Here is a 23,415-nt window from a genome sequence, read left to right as displayed (position 1 = left end):
TGCCCATTCTTACTAGGCTACATGCTAAACATAATCCATAGGACATCAAGTAAAATACTCATAAGCGTTTTTGCTTAACATTGCCTCACAGTAAACACTGCTTTGGCCCTACCTAACAAAGCTTGAAACCAAGATCCAAACAGATCAGACTGTTCCCTAATAATCAGATCTCAGAACAACGCTCAAGAATATGTAAAGAAATACGAACATTTCCCACAGCAAACAGAGAAAAATTTACAATGCCTGTCAACTAATAAAAAGCTACCAGACAGGCAAAGGTGGAGGGAAATATGACTGACGAGGAGGAAGATTTAATCAATCAAAACTGTTTTGTAAATACTGGAAGACAAAAATAGCACAGATACTCAAATATCTCTTATAACGGTACTCCACATGTTCAAGAAACACCAAAGAATAAGCATATTACTAGAGACACTGAAGATTATGAAAAGACCAAAATCTAACTTTTTTTTTTTTTTTTTTTTGAGATGGAGTCTTGCTTTGTCACCCAGGCTGGATTGCAGTGGTGCGATCTTGGCTCACTGCAACCTCCGCCTCCCGGGTTCAAGCGATTCTCCTGCCTCAGCCTTCTGAGTAGCTGGGATTACAAACACGCATCACCACGCCCAGCTAATTTTTGTATTTTTAGTAGAAACGGGTTTCACCATGTGGGCCAGGAAGGTCTTCAACTCCTGTCCTGGTGATCCACCCACCTCGGCCTCCCAAAGTGCTAGGATTACAGGAGTTAGCCACCGTGCCTGGCTCTAACTTCTAAAATATAATAACAATGTCTAAGGTGAAAGATATATTCAACAGGCTTAACAGCAGATCTAGTGTATAAACTATCTAAAATGCAACATACAGATCAAAAAAGGAACAAAACACATGAGCTATGGGACAACTTCGGAGTAATATATATGCAAATGAAGTCCCCAACGGGGAGACTAATGCACACAAAAATATCTGAAATAATAATGGCTCCAATTTTTCCATAGTAAAATGAAATCTACAAAACTAATACACTCAATGAATCTCAAGCTCTGGAAATAAAAACTCTGCCAAAACACAAGGAATTCAAAAGAAAATTGTGGTAAATGATTGCTCCTACAAAGCTATGAAAATGACAACAGGATTCTTATCAGAAATGATGCACATCGGGACAGTGAAGCAGTGTCACTGAAGTACTGATGGTGAATGACCATTAACTAAAATTTTATACCCAGCAAAAATATCTATAAGAAATGAAGGTGTATTTTGTATAACTGCATGTAATTCTACAATTATCATAAAAGCATGTTTTTAATGTGGGTGAAATAAGATCTTCCCAGACATACAAAAGCTGAATGATCAACAGCAGACCTAATGTTAGAAATGTTAAAATCCTTCAAGCAAAAGCAAATGAAAATGATACTAGAAGCAAACATGGCAACTAGGTAGATAACTTGAAACAGCAGATAGGCGAGATTCACCCATATTCACTTTATATTTACATCCACATCTTTTGTGTTCAAAATTGCCACATCATAATCTATTACTCAATTTTCTTTACTTTCTGCAGTAGAGAGTACATTTCACCCATGATAACTCTAAAGCTGAAAATTAAAATAGTATTTCTCTCTTATTTATAAAATATATCTCAAGGTTGTAACAACAAAATAAACTCCAAATAATCTGGTCAGTGGAAGCTTCTAAACATAAATCAAGGGTTAAGAGAAATGTTAAGCCTTTTGCTGATTGTTTTTGCTTTCACTTTTTTGCATTTAATAGTAAATTATACTACTAACTTATTTTTGATACAGGAATGAGCAAAAACTAAGCACTTATTTAATATAATTCTAATTCTTAAGGATGCTCACTTTGAATAACACCAATTCATGCATGCTATCAAGCAAGACATACATCTGGGCTTATCTTCCTTTCAAACCTGAAGTAAAAAAAGTATTTTATACCATCAAAGTATCTCAGACCAAAAAGAATAAAGAACACAGTAGTGCAGGCAATGTAGCTGTGAATATCATACCTGTTAAAAGCCTGAGAGAATTCTCACCACTTTCAACATGTATTTATATCCAGAGGCATGTCATATCTCAGAGTACACTGAGTTATGAAATCCAAACACTTCCAAAAATTCTTTACATTCAAAATTCAATCTAATAGGACAAACGGTGTTTAAACTAAGTCCTGCAGGATCGAAAGCCTAACTAAAATACAGCAGCTCCTTGTTTAACAAAAAAAGTTACATCCCTGCAGAGACTGAGTCTGTACTTCTGTACTAGTTAAATAGAAACTCTCAGAGTTTTTAAAGTGTGTTAGTATACAAAAAGCACTATACTCTTCTAAAGAATATAGTTGACCGGGTGCAGTGGCTCATGTCTGTAATCCCAGCACTTTGAGAGGGCAAGGCGGGCAATCACGAGGTTAGGAGATAGAGACCATCCTGGCCAACATGGTGAAACCCCGTCTCTACTAAAAATACAAAAATTAGCTGGGTGTGATGGCATGCACCTGTAGTCCCAGCTACTCAGGAGGCTGAGGCAGGACAATCACTTGAACCCAGGAGGGCGGAGGGTGCAGTGAGACGAGATCATGCCACTGCACTCCAGTCTGGCGACAGAGCGAGACTCCATCTTTCAAAAAAAAAAAAAAAAGAATGTAGTTAACAAGGGATCTCAACACTAAACACTAGGGGGTCTCTCCCTAAGGTGAAGCTATGACTAATGTATGAACAGCCACAAGGGTATCTGCTCACCCCACCACTCTTGCCTGCTCCATTCAGGCAAACATCAGGTAGCACCAAGCTCAGCAGGGGAAATTTACACCACACACCACAGGGTCCTTCCAGTGACTCAGTAACTTCAAAAGAGGGAGTACCCATACATTTCCATCTGCCTACAGATGGCTGTGGTAGGGCTGACAGAGAGGAAAGATATAAATCATCATTTGTGTATTTCAAAAACCCTCTGAAACACGTCAGAGAAGTCTCGAAAGGATGTGCATACTCACATGTAGCAATTCATGTGTCACACATACTGACAATGGCCACTAACATCTAACACACAGAGTACTGTTTGTACATCAGAATTATTATTTATTTATTTATTTATTTATTCGCTTATTTAATCTTTTTCGAGACAGTCTGGCTCTGTCCCCCTGGATGGAGTGTGATGGCGTGATCACAGCTAAGTGCAACCTCCGTCTCCCAGACTCAAACGATCCTGTCATCTCACCCTCCTATAGCTGGGACTACAGGCTCATGCCAACAGGCCCAGCTATTTTTTTTTTTTTTTTTTTTGAAGAAATGGAGTTTCACCATATCGCCCACACACGTCTCTCCAACTCCTGGACTCAAGCGACCGGCCCACCTCAGCCTCCCGAAGTGCTGGGGTTATAGGTGTGAGCCACTGCACCTGACCAATACACCAAAATTCTCTTCAAGAATTAATTTCTTCAGGTCACAAAACACCATCAGGCAGTTACTACTGTGATTCAAATATTTCAGATGAGAGAACTAAGGCCCAGACATATTATATTATATAACCTGTATTATGTAAGACCTGTTGATTTACACAACAAGTAAACGTTCAAGATACACTGATAAGTCACACAGCCCGGCCTCAGTCTATATACTCTTTATGCTGCACCATAGTCTCCATAAGACCCACTTAAGAATCACCATTCTCTTGAAATTTTTCTACCCTCTTCCGCCCACTCACGCACAGATAAAATACAAACAGTTAATCTTGCTCTCTATTTTAGTGGCCAACTCAGATGACCTCTTTTTTGAATCGTATATTTCAGATCTCGTATTTACTTACATCTAAAAAATGCCATCACCAAAGTCATTGCACTTTGTCTTTTCATTCCTCAAACAAATCATCCTCATCTCCATAACCATCCTTCCGAAGAGTTTCTGACCACTAGTCCACACCCGAACCACCAAACTCCGTCCATTCCGGTTTCTACACATACTGAGAGACTGATGCGGCAAACACACACTTTACAAGAACAACTGAGTGGAACGAAAGGGCAACATGAGAGAGATAGGCAGGGCTGCCTTCACATTCAGAACAGGATGAAAGTCTCTGTAATGGTTCCATTCTAAACAATATAAATTATAAACTATGTAAATATAGCATTAAAAAAACAACCTCACCTACCACAATGATCAAAAGAAAAAGAAAAACAACATCCAGAACTAAAACAAGACTCAGCCTTCAGGGTCCAACCAGCACAGAATCTCTCCGGTCATCTTTTCTTGGGCTGCCCTTTCCACAAACACAGCAGAGAGATTCTGAAGCGGGCTGGCTTCTCCTTTTGTCAACAAGCACCTCAGATGACCTTTCGATGGCTAGGTAAAAATATACCAGTTTTGGTTTTGAGTTTTTTGTTGTTGTTGTTATAGTTGCCTCTATAAAGAAAAACTCTGAGGAAGAGAGTCAGAAACGAGAAAACTCCAAAACCCTAAAGAACTCTGGACTCCACTGGTTTCTATCACTAAGAAGATAGATCCCCAGTGTCAAGTAAAGGCACTGGCAGTAAATACAGCAATATCTGACTCGGGGGGTTTTCTGCAGAAAAATAACACTTAGTAAATACACGGATGTTTTAACTGAAGAATTAAAACAAGTTATTAGCATCATCAGAAAAATGTAATTGCTTCAAGGTACAGGTTGGAAAAGCAGACTGGAAAAGGTTGGAACTGAGGCTAGCATCAGTCTTCACCATAGATTTTTATTTTCCGTAAGAAGGAAGTCAAGCACATAAAATCCCTCTCAGTCTTCTCCCCTTTCCCCATCACCCTACTGTAGACAAAAGGCATATATTTTGCTGATGATTCTAAAATCATGCACAAAAAAAGGATGTGTAGAGCAGGAGTAATTAAATGTATAAGAATAGCTAACTAGCAATTCGTATCATTCTAAAAAATAAGAGAAAATGCTCTTTCCAAAGCACGTCCATAAATTATGACCCTGTCGTATGATTTGAATGTGGCCCCCCAAAGCTCAAATGTTGGAAACTTAATCTCCAATCCAACAGTGCTAAGAGGGTGAGATCTTAAGAAGTGATTACATCATGAGGGATCTGCCCTCGTGAATGGAATAATGTCACTATCTAGGGAGTGGGTTTGTTATAAATGCAAGCTTAGACAGGCGTGGAGGCATGTGACTGACTGCAGTCCCAGCTAGTCAGGAGTCTGGGGCACAAGGATCCCTTCAGCCCAGACATTAGAGAACACAGTAAGTTATGATCACACCATTACATTCCAGCCTGGGTAACAGAGCCAGACCCCATCTCTTTAAAAACTAAACTTAAAAAAAAAAAAAACAAACACAAACCAAGCTTAGCACTTTCTTCTGCTCTCTTGCCAAGTTATAATGCAGCAAGAAGGCTCTCACCAGATGCAGTCCCTCAGTCTTTGAATACCAAGCCTCCAGAAACATAAGCCAATAAATTTCTGTATTTTTAAAGTTACCCAATCTCAGCTATTCTGTTATAGCAACACGAAACAAACTACAACAATATGAATTTTTAAGAATCAGTATTTTCTCTTACAAAGTCTAAAGGCCAAAAGAGAATGCACATGGTCAATCTTAAAAGTTCTTCCCTGCTGGGCGCAGTGGCTCACACCTGTAATCCCAACACTTTGGGAGGCCGAGGTGGGTGGGTCACCTGAAGTAAGGAGTTTGAGACCAGCCTGATCAACATGGAGAAACCCTGCATCTACTAAAACTACAAAATTAGCCAGGCATGGTGGCACATGCCTGCAATCCCAGCTACTCGAAGGCTGAAGCAGGAGAATCCCTTGAACCCAGGAGGTGGAGTTTGTGGTGAGATCGCGCCACTGCACTCCAGCCTGGTCAACAAGAGTGAGGGGGGAAAAAAAAAAAAAACTCTTCCCATGTATAATGTTTAGGAAATTTTAAACTCACAAGTAAAAATTAGCATCTGTTCAACAATCCACTAATACTATTTTAAAATAGCCATTATAGGTAGTTACTTTAGACTCAACTTCTCATCTTCAGAGTCAGCACATTCCATTACCCTATTAGAAAAGTCATTCTGTATGTGAGTTGAAGACAGGTTATGTATTACAGTTTCAACAGTTTCAACCCAAGCTCTGGAAATTCAGGTCCCAAGTCATTTACTCTGCTTTTGAAGGCAGGGTTCATCCCAATCCACTAAATACTGAAAGATCAAAACAAAGGAGTGCTTTAAGGCCTTAAGTTTTAAGTTACCATTTTATGCTTGCTACATACCCTGCAACACCACAAGAAACGCATGCCCTGCCCGGGTGTGATGGCTCACGCCTATAATCCCAGCACTTTCGGAGGTGAGTGGATCACTTGAGGCCGGGAGTTCAAGGCCAGCCTGGCCAACATGGCAAAACCCCATCTCTACTAAAAATACAAAAATTAGCCAGGTATGGTGGTGTGTGCCTGTAATTCCAGCTACTCAGGAGGCTGAGGCATGAGAATCGCTTGAATCCAAGAGGCAAAGATTGCAGTGAGCTGAGATCGCACCATTGCACTCCAGCCTGGGTGACAGAGCAAGACTCTTGTCTCCCTCAACCCCCACAAAAAATAAATGTATACCCTAATGACACTACATATTTGAAGGCTACAAAATCTTTCTCCTATAATCAAGAGTGCCCCAGACCATCCTCAAAATCTACCCAAGCCTATCAAACCTTAATCCACATAAAACCTTCATGAGACCAAAACCAAGTTAGCAGGTTGCAATGAATCCTTAATTCAGTAAGATAATTGACACAAGAATAATTAAAAAGGATTTGCCAGGGCTAAGTTTTCCTTCAGCCAACTCTGAAAAGAGTTTCTCTTTTCTACTACCCTAAAAAATTCCAGTTAAATGACTGCTTTGCACTCAGGTGCCACATGACACTGTGGTCTGATACAAAGAGAAAGCTAGCAGCACTATCTTCTGAGAGAATCACAATGAGTTAGGGACAGAGTCCCTCCTTAAGAATGAAGCCTACAACACACATCACTGCACCTGGATGCTGACCAGCTCTCAGACAGAAGTGAGGGTGATGGCCAGCCACAGAGCTAAAGGGTGGGTGCCCAGACTCAGAGAATTCTGCTCCTCAAATGGAGATGAAAGTTGATGCCAGATGCATGCCAGATGCCCAAGTTGGAGGCATGGATAATATTATCACACATTCCAATATATTTACTGACACAATTTTTTACACATCCTTAAAATCACTCTCTTGTGATAATTCATGTTTTAAACTGGAATGGGGAATGTTTGTTATGGAATAGCTGTAATATAACAGGTTCATCACTGAGACACTCTTTTTAAAGGAGTGACATACAAAGCTCAGCACACGGGAAGATCCTAACTATACTAATAACGAATCTTATGACATCTTCTAAGACAAAGTGCTGAGGATGAAGAGAAAATGAGAGAAGCATACAGATTCAATGTAGTTAAAAGGCTATTTAAAAGACGACACCTCGTGATGGAGAAAATAAAGACTTTGAGCTATGCATCTCAAATTTCAGACCTGAAAACAGGAATTTTAAATATCTACACATGGCTAATCTTGTCCTTTTCTCTTAATTTTTCACTCTACTCTGTTCTTCTTTAGATAGACACAGGTAGATTGTTTCTGAAAAGTAAATTCTCCAGAATGAGTAGACAGAGACGGGCAGACAAGGGTTTTTTTTTTTTCCTTTTCCTTCAATCTCTGAAACTAACAAATTCTAAGAAAAAGTCATGAAGCTAGTCATCCAGGTAAACATAAAGAGAACAAAGGGAAATATAAATTATAAGAGGGGAAAAAAAGGAAATAACAGGTATGAAGTACGGTAGATACTAGGCAAAGGGTTTCAAAAACACCCAAGTAAAAGCATTATAAAACGTCACTGCCACTGTTTGACCATGAAACCACAAACTCTTATCAAACTACTAAAGCCAACTTCCTTACCAAACTATCTTAAGCTTATTTAGGAAAGCCACATAAAAATAACTGCTGTTCTAAGTTTTAAGCACCAATTCCACAGCTACTAACTTGGAACTTGGTTAAACAGCAAGGGATTAAAAATACACAGTGTAATTTCAGCTTTCCTGACAAGGAAAAAATGTCTCAGAAACACCACATTTACTTCTTCAAATTTTTAGAAAGATCTCTTTTCAGAAGTGGCAAAACATCACCTAATATATATATTCCTCAAGATGACGGCTGCTAAGAATCAATTAAAATGAACAGTTAAGACAAGCATTACAAGCTGGCAACTCTTTGGCTAACTGTGCCAGCAAGAACACGTGTTGTTCAGTCCAGAGTACTTTTTTTTCCCATTTTTAATTGTAATTATTAGACAACACTTAGAAAGCAGGACATTTGTTACGAAACCTCGTAATTCTAGCTCCTCTATGAAAATCAAAAGATTGGGTGAGTGCGCTCACATTATCATGTGGCGAGAACTGGCACCTGAGTTTGCAGTCCCTGGTTGAAGGTACCAATATTTGCAGCCTTGGGTACTAACCTTTTCCTCGACGGCCCTTCTTCAAAATCTGAAGAACTAACATCGTTGCTAGTGGAGGACACTTGGGATGCATCGTCCTTTTCATTCTCTGACTGTTCTGATGCTGGTCCTAATCCCTTAGACTGGTCATTACCAAGGAGCCCTACAGGTGAGAAAAGGGGACAAACACTTAAATACATCACATCAGGAGGCAGCACTTTACCACAGTCAACCCTACACAACGCTGGTGAAGACAGACAAGAATGTGGACACAAGAGAACTGAAAAGCACACATCTCTTTTGAATGGGTGGAGAAAAGCAAAACCTCATTCTATGTGACACCTTTAAAGAGAGTGAAATGCCTAAGAGGGAAACAATTTCAGCAGTAAGAAATCCGACCAGAAATTTGGAGTTGTAATGCTATGCTTGAGGATTCGTTTTTAAAGAGTACATAAACATCTTTTGCAGCTAAAGGGTTGAAAGGAAGAAAGGAGTATCTGTTATCAAACTAGTCACTGTTGAAGTAGTCAATATTGACTCTACAGATACTGAAATCCTTTCTGGAATTGCCTGCAGGAACCAGTACCTGCCACACAAGAAAAGGCAGCCTTATCTTTGCAGCCACATCTCAGATATTAACTAGAAATCCTACTGCACTTGTTTTCCTTCATAGCCATCTATAAGATTAGATTGTAACCAGATTTGCCTTTGATCATCTCAAAGGATAAGGATTCTCTATGATAGCAGATGCTAAGCAGGCGAGTCTTGGTGCCCATGAATGTGCTTTTAGGAACCAAAATGTGGAAAGAAGCTGCGGGCCCTCGGGGGGCTAAAAAGCAGCTATGTAGTAACTGATATGGAAGTATTTTAACCAGCAGTAAGGTCACACTATAGGGAAACGGGAGAATAAAATAGCCTCAGAGTCCCTTACATCAATGTAGGTTCTGCCAACAAGAAGCTTCCACTGATACTCATGTCCACAGCGACTAGACCCGCTGTCCACTGTCTAGCCACCACCCTCGAAGGCAACCAGAGCTGGGCAGTAACAGCACTGCTAGCCAGCATCTGCAGTTTTGTGAGGATTGATCTAGAAGCCAAAAATACAGAGTGGCCCCTTGATTTTTGCTCTTCTAGTCCTTCCACCAATTTTATGCACACTTCATTCCTCTGTATTAAGTCTTTGTGACTGAAGTATCTCAGAAAGTGACTTCTGTTAATTGTACTAAACACTATGTAGAACACAGTGTTCTATGTATTTGATTACAAAAATATATAAACACTGTGAATGAACATAGTACACATCAACAAAGCCCTGGGACCTAGCTTGTTTCTGCTTGCATTTCCCCAGTTATCTATTTTTACATCATTTCAGAGTATGAGTGATAACATAAGGTTGAAAATAAAACACATGGTTATTTACTTCAACTAATGAGGCTTTAAGAGTTGTGACTACAATACAGAAATAGAAATGTATAAAAACCCCCAAAGAAAATGCTGGGAGTTTGCACTGTGAGGGCAAAAGGAGACAACTGTATAGAAATCTAAGAATCCAAGGATAAAAGCGTGGCCAGTGTTTCAGAGATTGAAGCCATGTTCTCCATTACAGTAGGCACTAGCCATGTGCAGCTACTGAGCACCTGAAATATGCCTAGTGTGGAAGAGGAAATACATTTTAATTTTACTTAATTGTAATTTAATATCAGAACGTAACATGTCATTGATAATGTTATATGAATTGTGGAAATATTTTGGATTAGATTAAATCAAATATATTAACATTGATTTCACCTACTTTTGAGTGTGACTACAGAAACTAAAATTACATATGTAGTGTAAATCGTATCTTTACTGATGGGCACTAAGTTAGAACACATTACAAGTATCACTGTGCGAGGGGGGATTCCCTCCCCCACCCAATTAGGATACAGGCGACATTTAACCAAGATTAGAGTTGGCCAAGGAAGATATTTATCTTATCTGTAAAAAGAGAAGATGGATAAATTATCACAGAGAAAACGGATAGAAAACTGAAAATAAAAATGCTGGTTAAAGACCCAGATGTAAAATTTAGAAGGAAAAAAAGAGGATGGATGTCATACATATGTATTGTCTTAGTTGAGTTCAAATTTTTCTTTTTGCTTTTAAGACAGGGTCTCACTCTGTTGCCCAGGCTGGAGGGCAGTGGTGCAATCATAGCTTACTGCAGACTTGACATCCTGGGCTCAAGAAATCCTCCTGCCTCAGCTGAGACTGCAGACACATGTATAACATAATGGAGAATAAAGCACAGAAAGCAAAAAAGGGATCAATTCTGAATTTATCCATGCATTTGCTTAACAAATACCATATGCCAGGGCACTGGGGATACAGGTTAATCAAAATCTAAAATTAAGAGAGACAGACAAACATATGTATGTATCATATGTATCACTCAGTAGTAAGTGAAGAAAAGAAAGTGCTGGAGAGGAGAGTGAGTGAGCCAATGGAGCCAGCCGACAAGCTTGCAATACCAAAACAAGAACAAGAAAGTTGGGATTTGCAGTAAGCCTGAAAACAGGTAGCGGTGATGGACGAAGAGGACAAGGAGGAAGAAGAGCTATACGGGTATCAAAAAGAAACTAAATAAGGACTAGGTGCAGCTCAGGAAGACTGGGAAAGGCTCCTATACCCTTTGGTACATACCAGCAGCTGAAGTCTTAGCTGAATAAGAGGTGAATGTATGAAAGAATGACTGAACAAATGATTTAGCAGTGGACTACTGTAAAAAAGTTAAGCTTTTTGTTGACAGCTTTGCTGTCAAAAGAATCTGGATGACTGTAAAGAGAAGTGCTTCTCAAACTTGAGCATGCATGTGAATCACCCCCCCAAGTGTCTCCTGTTCTAACACATTCCCAGGTGGCACTGATGCTGCTTTGGCTGCTCTGGGTTTTTTTTTTTTTTTTTTTTTTTTTTTTGGGGGGGGGGGGCAGTGGGGGCGGAGGGACAAGGTCTTGCTCTGTCACCTATGCTAGAGTGTAGTGACATGCTCACAACAGCCTCAGCCTCCTAGGCTCAAGCAGTCCTCCTACCTCAGCCTCCCGACTGGCTGGGACTACAAGTGTGCACCACCACGCCCCACTAATTTTCTTTCTTTCTTTCTTTCTTTTTAATACATGGGGTCTTGCTTTGTTGCCAAGGCTGGTCTCAAACTCCTGGGTTCAAGTAATCCTCTCCTGTTTCAACCTCCCAAAGTGTTAGAATTACAGGAGTGAAAACCACACATGGCCTCATGTACCTTTTACGAATAATTTTGCAGGAAAAAAAAAAAAAAAAAGACGCTTGCCTGCAAAATGTCACAGAGTTACAAGAATCAGCTAACGTGGCAAACAGAGACTCAAAAAAGGAACAGGTTGGAAAAAATGTGCATGTCTAAGAAGCATAAATGTAAAGAGACGTATAATGCTCTCCCCAACTACCCTCTCACCCTGCAAATCAACTGCCTAAGTAAAAATTAGGGGTAATTTTACGAAGAGATTTTACACATGAAAAATACCTAGGAATATTAAACGATTTTATGTGCACAAAATGCAAAACAGATAAGGCTACTCTGATAAGGCATGACTGAGCAAAAAGAAATCAAAGTACTGACTCCATTGTTCCAGGCCCTCATCAAACTAAATCTTCAGAGAACTCCGAGTTTTCCACCATTCTGAGGATTGCAATGAGTATCTGAACTAGAGAAGACATGGGGTTTCCTGAATCACATTCTCGTTCCAGATTCATAAAATGGGGCCCATACATAAGGAACTGCCTTTATACAAACTAAAGGGCCATAGGTTTTTTTATTGTGTGTTCTGTTTTTGTTGTTGTTGTTTTCCCCTTGAGACAGAGTCTCACTCTGTCACAAGGCTGGAGTGCAGTGTCACAATCTTGGCTCACTACAACCTCCACCTCCTGGGTTCAAGCAATACTCCTGCCTCAGCCTCTTGAGTAGCTGAGACTACAGGCGTTCGTTACCATGCTCAGCTAATTTTTGTATTTTTAGTAGAGACAGGGTTTCACCATGTCGGCCAGGATGGTCTTGATCTCTTGAACTTGTGATCCGCCTGCCTCAGCCTCCCAAAGTGCTAGGATTACATACATGAGCCACCATGCCTGGCCAGGACCATAGATTTTACTGGCCCTTATGAAGGCGTAAGACTGACTTTGTTCTGCACATGATCAACTTTTGCAATTTGAGTACTTCCATTCTGTATATAGCAGTCCAGAAAACATTTACATTTATTTATAGTCAGACAGCCTACATGGTTGAATAAACCTGGGCTTTTTCTTTATCTAACCCCACCCCCACCCCCACCCCCCCCACCAACCGCCCCAATCAATCTCCACTGTACTGGCTACAACATTTCATTTTGAATGTTCAAAGCCCAGTTATACAGCCTGCCCAGTCCAGGAGGGCCAGGTCAGCAAGACGGAATACGATGCCACAGGGCAACAGAGTCATTATTACAACATTAGCCAAGCTAATGTGCTGCCTTTTCTTTCCCCTAACAAAGCCCTGCCACCAATTGTTAAAATTATTATTTTTAGTCAACGAGAAATAATGAAATGGCATCCCCTCCTTCACACACTCAAACCGTTTTTATTTTTCCAACCCCCTCCCCCACCCCGACCAATACAAACCTTTGTTGGGGAGAGGAGGTTAAACAGGGGAAATTGAATGAATGGCCCAAAGATTCAGTCTATCCCATTAGCATTTGTTCTCCTCTATTAATATTCAGTAGGTTGAACTTAAATTAAACCATGTCTATTGTCTTTCACAAAAGCAATAAATATGAGCTGAAAATTATAAATCATTGCAGTAAAGGCGGCTTGGTTACTGTGCCTGCAACCTCAGCTAGTCACCATCAGCTGACGGGAGAAGTGCGTCTGGGATCCAAGACCATTTAGCCACAAGGCAGTGTCCATTTGTGCAGCCGAGAACTCTAAAGAAATTGAACACAACAGAACCCTGCCATCAGCAGCTCTGCACACTCAGGAGCTTTTCACCCCATCTCCCAAATTAGCAAGAAATGAAAAGACCGCAAAAAACAATACAACAAAACAGGCTTCTTTCTGAGTCTGGAACAGCAGCATCAAAATGGAATAGGAATTCCTGTTGTTCTTGGAAACTGGAGATACTAGTGTATGGCCATCTCCCTCTTGCCTTATATGATGGGTGTTGGGAAAACTGAAACACAAATTAGGCCAAAGATTCCTTTAGCTGAAGGAACTTCGAAAGCAACCGAAGAGAACGACAGATTTTGGAACACAAATGTATGGACAGAAGACAATTCTTTTCTAATATCTGAAAAAAAAAGGGGGGGCGCTAGAGCATGTAGCCTCTATCATTTTATGATGTTTTAGACACAAAGAAGTCTTACCGGTCCTCTCTCAATAGCTACACATACATGACAATAGAAAACCAAAGGAAAAGCCAATGGCTCTATTCCACAAAAGCAATGCCAAAAGAAGGGTTAAAAAGAAAGGAAAAACAAGGAGGGCTTTGAGGCTCTTCCAGGGCTTCTAAAACATCTGGAGCACACCAAAGTCATTAGCATATTAGGGTGAGTCAATGTATGTAGCTTTGTTGTAGAAAAGATGCACAAAAGGTAATTCTGTATCATAGAGCCAATGCCGTCTGTCACCCTGTCACTGTGAGACAAGGTTATCACATTACATATCAAACAGTCAAGCATCCAAAGAGAGCTTTCATTTTCAGCCGTAATTTGTGTGTGTGTGTGTGTGTGTGTATGTGTGTGTGTGTGTGTGTGTGTATTTGCAGCACTTTAAGTTGATAGAAAAATTATAAAAGCAGCCCCTATGGCTGAGGTAGGGCCCTATCTGAGGTCATCAGAATGCATGGTTTGCTGCCATTGATAGTGAAAAATAAATGTTATGTTCACTCAGGTTTTGCAAAGAGAAAAAAAAATGAATTGCTTTTTAAGCAGGGTAGGGATTCCGATGCCAGGGCGGATTTGGCTTTGCGCCTGCTTGGCATGGTCAGTATGAACATGGAGTTTGCCCACCACTGTACACATGCAGGTCAGTATGTGAAGCTTCCAGTGGAGCACAGAGCTCCAGGGAGAGGGGCGAGAGGGCACAGGGTCTGCAGAGCACAGCCCAGGCTTGTCCACTGACATGCTCACCAGATCAACACACTGGTGTGGCTGAGAACAAATGCCAGTCACGAGGCAGGATGTCGGTGGCACACTTGTGGTCAACGAGGCGCAAATGAAAGTGGTTTCATACCTCGGCTTATGGAAAATAATTATCCCTTTCCCTCATGAGACCAGCCCCTGAGCCGACTAGGGCTCCCCTTTGTCTACTATTAAATCAGCTATGGAGATTTCCCATTCCAGTCAAGAAAAGACAATCCAAAAACACCCCACCCATCACCCCTTAAAACAGTCCTAAGATTTGGAGGCAGGAATGGGGAGGATGAATGGGTAGACACAGGGGACATATCTGTTACATTTAACCCCTGCAAAAACAGATGTAAATACTGATTTGTAAATCAACAATCTCACAAGAGCTCTCTCACCACCACCAGAATCTATACCTTGACACACCTTCAACAATCTATACCTCTTTTGCATGCACAATATTTTGAGAAAGTGTTAGATACTAAGACCTGACACGGTGGTCATTATTAACATGGAAAAGTTGGGTCACTGGGTAGGTAAGAAAAATGCCTGACTCCATCCTTTTTTTTCCTATTCCAGAGCCAAGTAAATGACTGCCTTTGGGAAAGATGGGACCCTGGGCCCCAGAAGGCAATAAATGCCTTGAGCTACAAAGAACAAGCCTAACAGACATGTCCTATTTGCTCAGAGGAAGAGGTAAGCAGAACACTGCTACTACTAGAATGGGCCCTATTCTGGCTACCTAGACCCCAAACGATTGAGAACCACCAAAAGACAAAAGATCTCCCCTTCGCACATCCTAACCAACAATCCCAGGGGGACAGAAAACACTGCTAAGAGGCTCCAACGAAAATAAATAAAAACAGACAAGGCTGACAGTTTAACTTTATTCAACACAAAACCTCTCACAAAAACAAAGAGCCGCAATCTTCAGGAAAGATTTCCCAACCAGCCCAGAAGCTATTTAAACTCTGATGATCACCACTGTGAACATAATGTACTGCTCATTTTGGCACAACTCCCTTTTAGTTCTTTGGGGCAAGAGCTCATCCTCCCTATTCTCTTCCCCTCTTCACTCCTTCTTCATCCTTAATATGACCTTTATAACAATCAGAACAAGTGCAGAACCTAGAATAATAATAATGACTGAATTATAAACACCCACGATGCTCTACAATCAGCAGTTCTAGTTTTGTGTCCAATGCCATGGCTACTCTATCCCAGGCCGTAACTTCTCTGGGTCCACACTTCATCTCAATGCCCTTTTAATTTTACACTGACAACACAGTCAAACACACACCCACCAGACACCCTAGTTATAAATACCCACCACAACATAAACCCCTGGAATCCCCTAGGATATGCAACTCGAGCTTCCATCAGCTCAAGAAAAGAATTCCACACCACAGAGGGCCCACAACTGACCACCTCCAAGGTCAAAAGCTGCCTACAGAAGGAAACTGACTCAAGGCAACAGTGGACTTAGGCTGGTGTGTAACCATGAGCGGCAGAACAATGGCACCACTGCAGAGCAAGGGAACTCAGTTCCAAGAAGGAGACGGCAATACAAGGGCATTTTTTTTGTTTTTTGAGAATTTTTTCTAAGACAGATAAATGAGCCCAACATGTGGAAAGTCCTGTGTTCAGATAAACTGACAGGCCCAAATCTGATTTCTCATCTTACAGAATTTGCACTCCTCAAAGGGAGATGTCCATGAACACAGCACGTTCACAGATAGCTAATGATACTCTTCTGCCTTCAAGTAATTACAAGTGTGTATGTATTTAGGTCTCTAAAGCTTCCTATCATCTTTACCCCACAAATGTAAGGTACCAAAAGAAACCAGCTATCCAATCTGAGCCAGGCTCTCCAATGACAGGCAAAGCTGCTGCTTTTACTCAATCGACAAGTGCCATAAAGTTATCGGTTTGTGTACTAATCTGTAATGATAAACGGGCAAAGCTCCACAAACTTTGTGTCCTGATTGACACCATAATTTGTACATAAATAAACAGCCACACCCTTTGCCCTGAAACCTCTCTGGGCTGCCTTCATTCCCTAGGATAAAAGGAATCTCTTGGAAGTTCTAAGTTCTGTTTTCTTTGTAGCATGACTAGGAGGGACAGTAGTTACCCAGTTTCCTTATTACCTCACTCACATATCAAGAAATCAACTGCCCTCCCACTTTTCAGATGAATATATTCAGAAAGGATTAAGTAGTCCATTCAAAGTAAAAAAACAAAAAACCTGCTGACAACAAATAACTTTAGAAAGGCCTACTGCCTACCAGAGAAGCATTCTTTCCACTACTGAAATATAATGCATGGAAGCAGTACAGAAAGCATCACTATAGGAATGTGGCTATGGAATCTGCTAAGATTTGAGGCACCAAACATTGAAGGTTCCTCAAAATCATCTGTGATTACAGACAGTAATACAGACATGAATTAATGCATGAAATTCGGGAGAAGAATCAAGAGCACTAGAAGTTTAAAGCTTTTAGGTCTCAATCTAGAATCACTTCAGATCTCAGGATCTATTTGCATGCCTCAGTTTCCTCCATCTTTCAAGGAAAGAAGATGGAGGTAGAAAAAGAAAGGATTAATGGAAATGAAAGCAAACATGCTGTTTATGAAGGAAACCAGAACTATGGTGAGGATGAACTAATTAACTTTAATCAAACATTTATTTTTAAATGCTGGGAAATGATCAAATAAATTGGAAATAAAATAAAAGGGACCAGCTATAGCTGGATGGCATTCAGTCTCCAGAGAAATGTCTAAATTCATACAAGCCTGACTGAAACTGCAGATTTGGCCAAAATGGTCAACAGAGCTTAATGCTTTAAGAGCGACATTAATTCTCTCTTGTAAATTTCCACAGTGCCTTTGCAGGAGCCACCATTGCCCCTAGGGAGGATATCAAAGCTAAAAGAATATTAATATTAAGCAAATCGCAACACTTTTTACATAGTCTCTCATATATATATAGCACCTTGCCATCCACAATGGATTTAATCAGGACCCCAGCAGGGAAACCCACAAAGGCCTATTTCTCCAACAAAAGCCATACCAGCCTGAAACAAATCTAGAGCTATTTGGTTTGTCTTTTATTTATAGGAACAGACCTTCTATCCCAGGTTCCTCAAGATAAGCCACCAAAAACTGCACCTGACAGACCCGTGGAGCAGCCATCCTCAGAGCCGGATCATTGCAGAGAGACAGAGAGGAAGGAGGACAGAGGGAGGGAGGGAGGAAGAGCGCAGTGAGGCAGGCTCCGGAGCACTTGTCAACAATCCTCCCCTGTACGTAATAAGCAAGCGGCAGTGCAGATTCCGCGCGGCAATAGGACGGCCAGAACAGCAATGGGGCCGAGGGGGAGGGGAGGCAGCCAGGAGAGAAGGTTATTTATGTGCATGGGAGGGAATCGAACACCAAAGAGGAGGGGTCTCCGGCTGGCTCCCCCTACCCTGATAAATTAAAATGAGAAAAAGGAAAAGAGCCACTAGCTTTTCATCCTGCCATTTCCCCAACCTGCAATGCAGACAAATCCGAAGTATAGAATTTCTGACATATGGGGGGGAGGGGGACATTCACAGTTTAATTGTGCACACTTTTGTGTCCCCAGCCGGTCAGATGCCCCCACCCCATTGCCAAGCACACCCCACCCCCAAGGACAGCGGGCTCCAGGGCGCAGTTTCAATGGCATCCCTTTTTAATATCATAATCTGTGTCATTCAGCACTTGCCTTTTATTTATTTTTATTTGTTTTTTTGGCTGGGAAACCTGGGCAGCTCTCCAGACAGACTGCAGAAATCTCCTTCCACATGCTCCTCCTCCAGCCCGCCCTCCCCCTCCCTCCAATTCCAGCTTCCACGGAGCCTCATTACTTATGAAGTGACCGCATGGGCCACCGCTGCCCCCACCAACAACACAGGGGCGCCCCTCCCCCTGCCCTGCGCAGGCCCCTCCCTGAGGCACATAAATTGATCTAATCTAATCAAACAGAAGCTGTTTTCTCTCATTGTTTCTTGAGGATCTTTCACAGAACCGGCTCTGTGGTCTGGCAGCTGCTGGGAGGGGTGAAAAAGGCAGGAATCCAACTGAGGGCTGGCCAGCTCCCTGGCCTCAGACAACTGGAGTACACATCTCCTTTCATATGTTATAGCTTTTTGATTTTTAAAGTCAATTCTCTTGAAGCCTTTGAACTTCAACCAGCAATGATAATGTCCAAAACACATGCTCTCAACACTACCACACGCCTCTCTTCATGCCCTTCCAAGGGGAGGAAGACGGTGGCCAAGCCCACATAGCACTGGAAGTTTTCCTGAGATGCATTCAGAGGAACTGGAAACATGCCTTACTAATACTTCCAGCTTCTTGTTTCCTAGTTGTTGAACCATCTAACTAGGCCCTTCTGGGTTCTCATACTACACACACAGTAACTTATTTATACCTCACAAAAACCCTGAAGGTAGATGTCAACTTTGCTCAGGAGTGAAGTCACCCAGGCTAGCAAGCAATCAAGGCCAATTGGATATTCTCTCCACAATGGCCAACTCTTGTTTTGTAAATCATTAAAGCTCATGTACATGCCAGAACTTCTTACATCAAAAATGTATAAACATCAATATATATACATATACATATACACACACACACACACACAGAGAGACATCAGGAAGGTAGAATATGGTCCTCCTTAGTGTCTAGTTGATATCCACCACTTTAAAATCAGAATTACACATAGGGCCTCAGAGATACTCTACTACAATTCCCCCACTTAACAGATGATGAAGCTGTGGCTAAAAACAAGTTTGTCTCTTAGCAAAGGTCACAGAGCTAGCTCCTATGTCTCAACAGACAGGAGGCTATCCGAGAATCCAGTGGCACTGGGGAAGAAGGGGTGGGGTCACCTCAATACACAACTCCCTATAGAACATAGAGGGCTGGAAAAGAGTTGCTCTCCAATGGTTCCCAGGGGAGCCCCCAGGGTGAGTCCCCAGAGCAGACCCTTATTTAGTGCTCTACAGTGCAGCATGTTCCTGTTAACAGTGAACAAGTGTTTGGCATGCATCCCACTGCAGCATAAGTCATACAGAATCAATTAAAGGACATTCAGGGGATGACTATTCGGCCTTTTTCCTCTTCCTTCTACTGGGACTCGTCTTTTGGCTCCTTCAGTGATCAACAGCACCCAAAGCAGAGAACTGGAAAGGAGACCTGAGGCAGATATTCTGATGTATGCTAATTCTTAGCAAGGTTAGTAAGAAAAGTAGAAACCCTGAGACATAAACAGTTGGCCAGAAATGAAGTTTCAGAATCATGTATGATTAGTGGTTTTCCTGAACACCCCTAGTTCTGTCACTCACACACTGAGAGTGCACACAGGTATCAGCAGTAATAAACGCTATCTGCCCCTTTCCTATCTCCACTGCTTCCTTCTCTTCTAGTCAACTAAAGAGAAACAGGTATTTAAATTTTAAGAAATAAGAAAAGCCTACCCATCATCATTACTTCCCGATCATGCAGACAATATTTCCTAAAATACAGTACATGCAAGTCAGTTCTGTGTCTGTCTGGCCGGGAAGGAGACTTAACAAAACTCTCCGTTGTGAATACCCGTAAGTTTTAGCCTGTTTAGATGAAATGTTGGTTCCCTAGTAAAGAAGAAACATGCAAACTACCATATTAGACTTACAGCATCCTCTGGAAGGCCAAGAATAACACTAAGAAATAGATTCCATTTAGGCGTAACAACACAACTTGAAATACTTAAAGATAAGAAAGAGGAGAGGGTGGAAAGACTGGGGAAGAACTTTTCTTTGCTCCATCCATGTTCATTAATAGGACGAAGGCACCACCATCTAAGTTTCAATAGTGGAATATCAGAGCAAGTCATAAATCTTAAACGAAAGTCCTCTGGACAATCAGTCCACTTTAATTTTGAAGGATATAAAGAGTATCTGTGAACCCGCAGCCAAACCCAACTACTCAAACATAACCTAAAGCCTTGCCTATGTGCTAACTTTTTAATATTATAACATAAACATATATAAATAGCACTTTGTTTCACTGCATTTGATTATAAACTTTACAAAACAGTTCCAATGGGACTTGGGCTTTTTCCAACTCAACATCAAGTTACTAAGATCTATCCACAACCTTGCTTATATCTCTTATAATCTCATTATTATACAAATGGAGTAGTTCTACTACTACACAACCGATGAATGGTGGGTATTCCACCATGATTCTCATGTCCAAGGGCATCTAAGGTGCTTCTAGTTTATTGCTATCATGAACCATACTGCAAGTCCTCTCTGCAAGTCTCCTGGAAATCATGCACTAGAGTTTCTCTTAGATATGTAGGAATGGAAGTGGTAGATATCCTTGGATATGCAAATGTTCAAATTTACAAGATGAATGGCAAATCAGTTTCCAAAGCAGGTGTCAACTTTTGATTTTGCCCCAGTAATGTCACCACTGTAATCTCAAAATGTTTAAAGACCTTCTATAACATGTCACAAGAGAGACCTCTAATTCAGGAGAAGTCAGAATTTTCAGAAGGAATCTCATATTCACAGAAATTCTATGCAGCCAACTAGGTTCATGGCTGCCATCCACCTAATTATCACCTCAACCCCAAGACCAACCCCAGCTGGTGCCTAGGTATTTCAGTACCATACAATTAATAATTTCCCCAAAACTACTAATTACAAAAGAGGGGTAGGGTGGTGTGGACTGTCGTGTGATAGAAGAGAGTACAAGATTATGGTGCCAGATAATTTCACATAATATAGAATTTTAATAGTCACACAGCATTAGCCATGTATTTGTAATGATATTTCTGTATTATTTGGATGAAATTATGTAGTATTGACCATATCACACAGGGTGTGATAGAAGTCAATGCAGAAAGGTGATCTACTGTGCTAATATTTGACTTTCAAAAACATTAAAGTGTGGGCATTCTATGGCAGCAGTATAGTAATAATAAATATTACTTGTTGGAATTTTATTTAAATAAAAGTTAATATGCTGGCACTATACCAACCAGAATTAGGTACACACAGAGTCTGACTTGAACGCTTTCCAAGAAAGCTTGGTAATTCCTGAAACACCAACAGTGCTGAACTCTGTAACGCATGTGGCTGGCCCGATAGCCAACATGACAAGGCCACACTGTACAATTATAAAATAATACCAATAATTACAAGAACATAGTAGGGTGACCTGGACTGGGTGACAGTATGCAAACTTGTGAAACTAACCAGGTTGTTAATACTACAATTAATGTAGTCATTCAAATTCAGACAACACTGTAGCCCTCCTTCTCTGCGGTTTACATTTCCAAGGTTTCAGTCAGCCATGGTCAACCAAGGTCTGAGAATATTAAATTTAAAAATCCCCAAAATAAACAATTCATAAGTTTTAAATTGCACACCATTTCGTGTAGCATGCTGAAACCCTGAACTATCCTGCCCAGACGTGAATGATCTGCACTGTACAGTATTTATGTATAGGAAAAAACACAGCATATATAGGGTTTGGTAACAGCGACAGTTTCACGCATCCACTGAGGGTACTGAAATGTATCACCCGTGGATATGGGAGAACTACTGTATTCTCCATGAATTTTTTTAAATTAAAAAATATTGACTTATTTGATAAACACCTTGCACTAAAAACCTCAGTGGATCACAGCACACACGGCTATGATTAAGAATGATTAAGAAAAATCATAAGACTTCTCTCTGCCTCAGTTTCCTCACCTGTTAAATGGAAATAAGGACAACACTGGTGTTGGGGGCATTAATTAATTAATTACACAAGTAAAAGGGTTTGTGAAACACTAAACATATAGGACTACCTACATGCATTCATAAGCTTCTATGGTAATAAAATACCCAAATTTTGGTTCAATATATATTGTTGGCTTTTTGGTTGGAAAAAGAAACACATAATAAAATGTACTTCACATATTTGAAGGTGATCCAGTTAATGAATTTTAAAAGGTGAACACAGAAATAATGCCAAGTCAAACAAGATGATCAACCTTTTTCAGAATATTTTGAAAACATTACTTAATAGTATAAAGTAAAATTGAACCAGAATCACAAAAAAAGCTGTTTACCTACTTAGGAATAGTGAAGAAAGGAAAACTGTATATTAAAAGCACTGAGGCCAGGCACAGTGGCTCACGCCTGTAATCCCAACACTTACGGAGGCCAAGGCAGGCGGATCACAAGGTCAGGAGATCAAGACCATCCTGGCCAACATGGTGAAACCCTGTCTCTACTTAAATACAAACAATTAGCCAGGGATGGTGGTGCATGCCTGTAGTCCCAGCTACTACTCAGGAGGCTGAGGCAGGGCAATCTCTTGAAGCCAAGAGGTGGACACTGCAGTGAGCTGAGATCTCGCCACTGCACTCCAGCCTGGCGACAGAGCGAGAATCAGTCTCAAAAAAAGAACTGGGAGCGGTGGCTCACACCTGGAATCCCAGCACTTTGGGAGGTTGATGTGGGCAGATCACTTGAGGTCGGGAGTTAGAGACTAGCCCGACCAATATGGAGAAATCCCATCTCTACTAAAAATACAAAATTAGGCCGAGCATGGTGGCTCACACCTGTAATCCCAGCACTTTGGGAGGCCGAGGCAGGCGGATCACATGGTCAGGAGATCGAGACCATGCTGGCTAACATGATGAAACCTCATCTCTACTAAAAATACAAAAAATTAGCTGGGCAAGGTGGTGTGTG

The 23,415-nt window shown here is 41.0% G+C and overlaps 1 protein-coding gene across 4 annotated transcripts in view; it reads right to left on the bottom strand.

Moving 5' to 3' along the window:
* JARID2 (jumonji and AT-rich interaction domain containing 2) overlaps window positions 1-23,415 on the bottom strand; it is a 280,860-nt gene that overhangs the window by 104,931 nt on the left and 152,514 nt on the right. For 2 of the 4 annotated variants that reach the window (XM_050788023.1, XM_050788025.1), the window contains exon 3: window positions 8,508-8,649. The exons of 1 other annotated variant lie outside the window; for it this stretch is intronic. In XM_050788023.1, coding sequence (XP_050643980.1) covers window positions 8,508-8,649 — 142 coding nt within the window. Of the gene's footprint in view, window positions 1-8,507; window positions 8,650-17,778; window positions 18,502-23,415 lie in introns of those variants that run through there. One more of the 4 variants, XM_050788024.1, reaches the window with a different exon arrangement.

Source organism: Macaca thibetana, chromosome 4 (assembly GCF_024542745.1).
Source record: "Macaca thibetana thibetana isolate TM-01 chromosome 4, ASM2454274v1, whole genome shotgun sequence".
NCBI classification, from domain to species: domain Eukaryota; kingdom Metazoa; phylum Chordata; class Mammalia; order Primates; family Cercopithecidae; genus Macaca; species Macaca thibetana.
Note: the sequence above shows the minus strand (reverse complement) of the source record. Positions and strands in the feature narration are given on the sequence as shown.